Source organism: Orycteropus afer, unplaced genomic scaffold, assembly GCF_000298275.1.
Source record: "Orycteropus afer afer isolate SDZICR_OR568_19922 unplaced genomic scaffold, OryAfe1.0 scaffold00268, whole genome shotgun sequence".
Taxonomy (NCBI): Eukaryota; Metazoa; Chordata; class Mammalia; order Tubulidentata; family Orycteropodidae; genus Orycteropus; species Orycteropus afer.
In genome coordinates this window covers 930075-938377 of record NW_006921855.1, presented here as the reverse complement: position 1 = coordinate 938377, position 8303 = coordinate 930075, and the positions used below count along the sequence as shown (strand labels likewise).

The following is an 8303-nucleotide window of genomic DNA, read 5'->3' as shown; positions in this document are numbered from 1 at the left end:
ATCTACTTGCGTAAAGATTTACCACCTTGGAAACCCAAAGGGGGTTGCTATGAGTCAGAATCTACTAGATGGCAGTGAGTTTTTTTTTTTTTTTTAGAGTATCTCTAATGGATGCATTGAAGGAGCAATAGATGGCAATGGAGCAATGGATGGCACTTAGACACTCCATAAACATTTTAAGTATTTGTTAAATGAATCGAGAGTTGATGAGTATCATCTCTCCCTCAACTCCACATTAAGAGCCTCTAAAAAGCTCTCCCTCCTACTAATTTAATAAAACTCCAACCCAGTTCCTTAGCCTGCTGTTTAATCCCCTTCAACATGTGACCCAGACTTGCTTTCTATTTAAATTCCACAACTTTTCACCAGGAAAACCCTACTTCTTTCAGGTCCCACCATATTTCTTTGGTCTAGAATATATTTTCCACCACCTCTACCTACCAAAGGAGGGCTCACTATGAGTCGGGCAGACTTGACGGCATATAACAACAACAACTACCTGCCAAAACACACTGACACTCAGGTGAAGCCAATTGCCATGCTATTCTCTCTTCCTTCATAATACCCAACTCCTACAGGTCTGGAAAAACCTTTTTTTTTTTTTTTTTTTATGACTGTTCTATGTTTACACAGCTTTTCTCACTTATGAGAAGGGATCAGAGTCTGTGTCCTTTTCATCTTTACATCTCCAGAGCCTAGACCCATTGCCTTTCAAGGAGAAAGCACTCAGATCTCAGTGAATAGATGTCTGGGGGTGGAGCTGTTGTTTTTTTTTTTTTTAAAAAAGGACTGTCTCTATACATCAAGAGCAAATTGCTAATGTTTATGACAGCCCTTACTATGTAGTTACTAGGTCAAGACTTGAGGAACACTTTTGTTATATTAAAACTTTCTACTTCAATTTTGCATTTTGATGAATAAGAGGTTAGTGAAACATAGAGATGCCATTGGTAATGGAATTGAAATTGAAATCTAAACATATTCTAGAGCTTCTTAGGTAACATGGACAGTTCCTAAGAAATAAAGGAAACCCATTATTAACTGCCTTCTCTAACACAGGGAAGGGGAGGAATAAAAGTTTAGCCATATAAACCATTCAACTTGGGAGGTGTTTGGTAACATGTATTAATGTGAAATATACAGTCCCATTTCTAGGAATTATAGTAAGGAGAAGACCGGCCAAGTGCACAAAGATGTATACTAAAGAATATTCATAGTTGTTTAAAATTTTTCACTGTCAAAAATAAGGCTCTCTACATGTCCACAGAGAGCTGACTGGTTAAATAAATTATGGCATATCCACACAAGGGAATACCCTGCAGTCATTAAAAATATGCTTGGTATGTCCATAATATGTATATATACTTAGCCACACAGACATCTATTTAGATGTCACCTAAATGTTAGCAACATTCATCTTTGGCTCACTGAATTAATTTCCACTCTAGTTATTAATAATTGTGCACTCCACAAATGGCTATTATAAATTTTCTCCATCTACTAATTTGGCTATTAACAGTGCATATCCTGTGACAGTTCTCAAGTTATTTCTTTGTATTTCTGTTGAATAAGGAAGAGGGAACCTAGGTCATGTTGATGTTGCATTTTCTACTTCAATAAGGATGTGAACCCTTGAGAGCAGGGCCTTTTACTCAGGTATTCTCTAATATGGGGGATGGTAAGAGGATTGAGGCCTGACTTAGACCCTCCACAGAATCCATGGCTACAACAATTCTTAGGTATTCACCAAACAATTCAATGTGCCCACACCTGAGGCGAGGGGACAAAAATGAATGTACAACAATTCACTTTATTTGACATAAATGCAGTATGTGCCTTCTGTAAGGTCAGTACTGTGGAAGTGAGGGGAGATATTCGATGAGCAGGAAACATGAATCCTGCCCCCAAAGGGCTCACGCACTCATCAGGAGTTCCCAGCCTTCTTTGGTTTACAAGCACTTTAAGAAACCAGAAAACTTATTACTCTTTAAGAAAAATGCACATGCGCACAAAACTTTCCATCAATTTCAGGTTTTTAAATCCCAGATGTCTTAAGACTTGGTAATGTGGATTTTTTTTTTTTTTTTTTTTAATTGTTGGTGAGGGTAGGGATAGGGAGAAAAGGAAACAGCAAAATAAAACCAAAACCAATTCCATGGCATGATGTCTAGGGAACTGAGAGAATAGTAACCTCTTGAGACACTATATTTTTGCTACTAAGGAATAGCTCTACCTCTCATAGGACAAATGTAGCTTCCATTTGAAATAAAATTGCATGGTGAAGGGCAGAAGTTTTCATGTTACAAGCAATCATCACTGAGATAAAATGGTTTTGGAAAGGCTCAACTTGATTGCTACACAATAACCAATTCATAGTCACTCAACTTCATTTAAGTGATATTCCTTTCAAAACTGTCTTATACTGGCTTACTTGTGACATAAAACTTCTCTGCCTAGGGATGTCCTGAACCTAAGTGGCATTACTGGCTTGACTAAAGAAGCATTTGCACATGCAGCGAAGCATCAGTTTACAAGGAGCTTCTTACCAGTATTGAATTTGTTAGACTAGACCAACTGAAGCTAAAGATCTGTCAACATTTCCATTACAGACCTTTATTTTTAGAGGGCTATGATTCAACCTTACTCACTCATTTAGGGCTAAAACCTGGTATAAGTGATGTCAATCTGGAAAATACTCAATTAGGGGAACTTGCTGCACTTTACAAGTGCCAAACAGATGGTTTTTAGTAAATACTAACTTTAAAATAATGTAGCAGACAAAGACTAAAAAATAAGTTTTTCCATAACTATAAAGTACAACGTAAGGACATGTCAATTTTGTCTTCAGAACTTTCAATGATGTAACAAATAAATGATTATCCTAGGCCTCCTGTCACCTTCTCCTTCACTCCCACATCCAATCACTAAACTGATGCCTTTGCATCTTTAATAGCTTTTGAACTGGTTTAATTTTCTCTATCTCCATTGCTTGGAGACATCTAAGCAGTATCTTGTCTCACCTAAACTATTATAATAACCTCTGAAAGGACTCCTATCATCTGCTGTTGCTCTAGACCAATTTGAACTTTCTGCAACCAGAGTGATCTTTTCAAAACACATTTCTCCCCTATTTAAAATTCTTCAATGGCCTCCCATTGCTCTTAAGACCTAACTCTTAACATGGTCTGCAATACCCATACTTTCTTTTGCTGCCTCGCATCCACCTTTCCCCTCATTCTCCATGCTCTAATTACCCTGGTCTTCCATTTCCTCCATTCACTATGCTACTTCCTGCCCTGGCCCTTTGCACATGCTGTTGCCTCTCAGAAATGCTTCCCTCCAGATCAACAACTATACTTCTTCAAGTCTTCAGATTTCAATTCAAAAGTCATTTCCCCAGGTAAGACTTTATGATCCAGCTCCTTCATTTCCTTGATCCTCACATTTCCCTTCAGAGTATATAGCAAGATTTTTATTTATGTATTTGTAGAGTTTTGATTCAAGTTTATTTTTCTTACTAGACTGCAAGATCCATGAGGCAAGAGGTGAGGAGTGTTCCCCTAGCAACTAGCATCATGACTGGCAGATGGCAGGCTCTGGAAAACATTTGTCAAATAAATCAATCAATGAAAAAAAAATCACACAACTAAGAGTATGGTTGGAACAATTAAGATCACTTTTCACATCATTTACCTCAGAGAAAGGGCAAGAGACTCAGACATGGGAGGGATAAAAAAAATGTATTTCTTTTGTCTTGATTTTGGGTAATGCACTTTGCAATACTACCCTCCAGGGCTGATCAAGTATAAAGCTAACAAATAGTCTCAAAGATAGAACAAGTTGTAACAAAATAAGTGTACAGAATATAGATAGTACAAGACAATAAATGGCACAGGATATATCCAGGAGTACAAGTTTGCTGAAGACTTTTAGTCTCCAGAACTGGGAGAAAATAAATTTGTTCTTTAAAATCACTCATTTTGTGGTAGTTTGTTATGGCAGCCCTAGGAAACTAAGGCCAAAAAGATCTTAAAAACGCCCATGTGTGGATTAGCAATAAAAGAGAAGCAGTCATATCAAAGTATAAGAACCCCAAAAGGAAAGGGAAATTCAGGGGTCAAAATCAGAGTACCTTGATCAGAACTTGCCACAAAGGAGATGTTCGTCCAATACTACACTGTAGACACGTATGCTAATTCTTATTAAAGAGCAGCAATAATCCCTTATTTATGTTCTTATCACTGTGTTCTTATCCAGTGCTGTACCTTAAATTGCTTAGATTACTATTTGTCTGGAAAGTTAATAAAAGGGTTTAGCTCCAGTGTTTCATAGGCATTCTTGTTAATTATGTTTCAAAGTCCTAAAAAGCTAGCTTCTGTCTTTGTTAATGATAGAAATTACAATGGAGCAAATGACAAAATTTCATCAAGACGGATCAAAAATCAAGATAACACCTTTAAGGTATTAAATGGGTACTATGGCTCAGTACTTGCTATATATCAAGAGTCCTAAATGGTATTTCAGAAGAGTTGGGCATTGGGGCTATGTGCCACCACTTCCTCAAAGACTCTCCCACTCTCCATCTGAACTGAAGGACACTCTGAACTTGGTTAGTTTTATCAGTTTTTCCTCAATGTCTCATCCAGAAAATGAGTTCTAACATTAATGGCTCAATATAAAGGCCATTTGATGACTTTAAACAGATATTCTCAATTGCAATATAGTTATCCCTCATCAATAAATCATTATGAAAGAAAAATCATAAATGGGTCGCTATTACTCCAAGAAAGGTCAGAAGCAAACAAAAGTTTGAAAGGGAAAATTTGGTACTTTTTATCATTAACTTGCATGACTTCATGTTCCATTCACAGGAAATATTATAAATGGATTCCACTGCAGTGAAGATTTCAAGTAACAAAAAGTTGAGTGTCAGTCTAAGTTCAGGATATAGGCAAGAACTGATCAAGGGATCTCCTCATAAGGATCCTGATTCATAAGGACGACACCACAAGCGTTCTCACCCAACTGCCTGATGCTAACTTTCCGGAAGGAAAGTTTCAAAAGGAGATTACAAAGATCCAATGCAGATAATCTTTGCAGAAGTCACTTTACTACAGAGCGCGACTCATCCCCACTGCCTGTCAATGGCCCTGAATTCTTCACACCCTTTCCTCCCCCACAGACAACTACTTAGGGGGCACCCCAGGCTCGCAGGTGGGAAAGGGAGTTGGGCTGCAGGGAGAGGCCAGTCCCGGGCGGCTAAGTCGCGGAGGTCGTGCAGCCAACCTGCGGGAGCAGCTTAGCTGCAGTAGCCTCGGCCCTTTGCCCGCGCAGCTCGCGGTAACTAAGGTTCAGAGGCGTCTGACTAAACCCTCAAAAGCACGAATGTCAAAGCTAACCCTCGCGCTGTGGGCGGCAGACAAATGTGTCCCGGCGGAGTCACCAGGAGCTCCGCGCCGTGGCGCCCAGGCGCTGAGCGTGCAGGCAGCCAGAGCGGGGAAGCGGGGGGCCGGCTCAAGTTAGTTTTCCGGCCCGAGCGGCCCTGCCGCAGCCGGGGAAGAGGAATAGGCTCCGAGACCCCGGATCAGCTCGGCCCCGAGCCCGAGGTCTAGGGCCCAGGTGTATCGCTCCCCCTCCCCCCCGTCGGAGAAAGGGTTTCCCCAGTGCAGGGAGGCGGTTGAGAGGAAACAAGCAGGGAGGGGGCGCCCTCTCGGACCAATCGCCCCTCCCCTCGTCCAGGGAAGCAAGAGGAAGGGCCGTCCAGGGTGAGGCCTCAGCTTCACATCCCACCCAGTCCCATAGTCTCTAGAGTTGAGGGGGAGGCGGTGCTCTTCGTAAGAGCCGGAGGCGGGGCGCCGTCGCCTTCCCACTCCCCAGCGGGCGGGGCTGGGCGAGCCCCAGGCTGCCAGCACCCCCGGGCCAGCGGTGACGGGAGGGAAGACTGGACTGAGGGGCCTGGTCCACCGGACCCGCTGCATCTCGTCTCCTTCAGGCCTGCACGCGCCACAGGCCGCAGCCTGGACTAACTCCGCGTCTCCCGGCCGCAGCCGCGGCAGTCCCGGCGCAAAGGAGGCGGGCGCTAAGCCGCCGCGGTCCCCGCGACCTGGCTTTTCTTTCGCTCTGCCGGGCAGTCAGGGCGCGAAGCGCGGCTGGCCAAGCCGCCGCAGCGCAGGTGTCGGCAGCCGCGCCCGGGGCTGGGAAGCGCGGGAGGAAAGGGCGGCGAGGGGGCGGGCCGGCAGTGGCGAGAAGGGAAGGGGTGCGCGGGGTTCGGCGCCCCCGATCGGCCCGCGCTGCGCCAGCACCACCTGCGGAGCTGCGGCGCCTACGCTGCGCCCCGACCTCGCCGCCCCCCACTCCCGCCACACACGCGCGCAAACAAAACAAGTTGCAGGTCCCCGCTGCCGGAGGGGGTCGGGCGGGTCACTCACCCTCATCCTGCTCAGTGGGCTCGGGTCGTCCGGCCGAGGGGAGAGGGAAGACCACAGGACCACTAGCCCCAGGAAGCTTGCCACCACAAGCAAACTGCGTAAGATGAACCCAATCTTCAGCCTCATCTTCCTCCGGCGGCGAGAGACACACACCCCGGCGCAGCCGCCGCCGCCACAGCTCTCTCCTCCCTCCTTTTCCCTCCTCCGGCTCTTCTTCTCCTCCTCCTCCTCCTCCTTCCCCCACCCCTACCGCCTTGGCTGCCGCCCTCTCCGCTGCCTGCCCTTTGCAGTTCCAGATCCGGAACTCCCCTCGGCTCTACCTTCCCCCGGGCTCTACCCTCCGCCCCCTCCCTGCGGCCCGCAGGCTTGGACCGCGCTCCGCCGCGCGGCCCCCTCCCCTACGCGGCCTCCGCAGAGCGCCGACCGACCCGGGCGCCTCTCTCTGCCAAGCTTCCTTTCTCTCCAGTCTGCTCTCTTTCCAGATCCGCAGTCCCCCCTGTTCGTTTCACCACCGTCCTCACGAACCCCCTCTCAGTGGTGTTCACTGTTACCTTATAAACTAACTTACACTTTTCCCTGGTCTGGTCCTTAGCCTTTGCCCCACAGCTCAGCTCCTTAAAGCTGCCAGATTGCCAAACTTTTATTGTAATATGGACTATAGCTCTGTCCTTAACCGCCTATGACCTCCAGACTCCCCTGGCCCGCCGCTCCCTCCGGCGGAGTTGGACTCGCTCCTGGCTGCACTCCCTTCCTCACAACCAGTGAGCCCCCCGCGTTGAAGCTTGCAGGAAGCAAACCAGGAAGTCTAAGCAACTGCTGCCGCAGCAGCAGTGGCAACAGCAGCAGCAGCAGCAGCAGCTGCAGCAGCAGCAGCTCCACGTGGCTGATTTATAGCCAGGAGGATTTTTTATTATTGATTGTTCTTGCTTTTTCGCACGGCTCCTTAAGGAGGTGGATTTGTAACTGAAAGGCCCAGGTGAGATATGCAAATATTACTGGACTGAAGAAGCTAAGGTGGAAAACCAGTATATCACTTTCTCTGGAGCTAATTAGAAGAAAGCCAGTCTTAACCTCTTCTACTATGCTAATAAATGGAATATTAACACTATTCATGGACTAGTGGGTTTCTATTGGGAGGATCTAGGATATTTGGCGTTTTTTAAATAGTACTCTGCCTCCCTCAGATCTGAATTTTGTTCTTGGATGAAGATTCCTTTAATTCTGTTTTTCAAAAATGTTTTCTGCCTGTGAGATCAAAATTATACAAGGAAAGATACTGGCAAATGTTTAGCAAAATGCCCCATCCTTTATTCTTCAAGAAAGATGACAATCACTTTATTATAGCAGGAAGTGATATGCAATTATCAGTGCACCATACCCAAAAACTGCCTAATTTAAGTTAAACATTTTAGGATGGTGGAAGTTATATTTTTTCCCTAATACTGAAAGACCACCAGACGTACATCTACAAGTACTTTAAAACGATTAAAACATAGATATTTAAAATTTTAGAATGAAATAGGGAATTTGAAGCATCAAGATAGGTAAAAAAAAAAAATGTACAAAATTAACTACATTTGTTCATTGTTTGTTTACAATGCCTGGTGTATCAGGGAAATCTGTAGATGCCAAAGTTTATAATTTCTACAAAATTTAAAGTCATATCATGGATGAGAGAGGGACGTGTAGAATTGATGACGACTTATGTGTATTCTTGGGAGCTCTGGTACCATAGTGCCTAAGTCACTTAATTGCTAACCAGAAGGTTCAAACCCACCAGTCATTCCTTGGAAGGAAGATTGGGCAATCTACTTCCATAGTGATACTGCCTCGGAAACCCCAGGAGGGGTCACTATAAGTTGGATCCAACTCCAT

At 44.9% G+C, this 8303-nt stretch overlaps 1 protein-coding gene across 1 annotated transcript in view; it reads right to left on the bottom strand.

Annotated features, from left to right (window-relative positions):
• The window catches only part of GALNT7 (polypeptide N-acetylgalactosaminyltransferase 7), a 235924-nt gene extending 229370 nt beyond the window's left edge, over positions 1 to 6554 (bottom strand). The window contains exon 1 of the mRNA XM_007950342.2: positions 6429 to 6554. Coding sequence (XP_007948533.1) covers positions 6429 to 6554 — 126 coding nt within the window. The remainder of the gene's footprint in view (positions 1 to 6428) is intronic.
• Positions 6555 to 8303: the final 1749 nt, after the last annotated feature.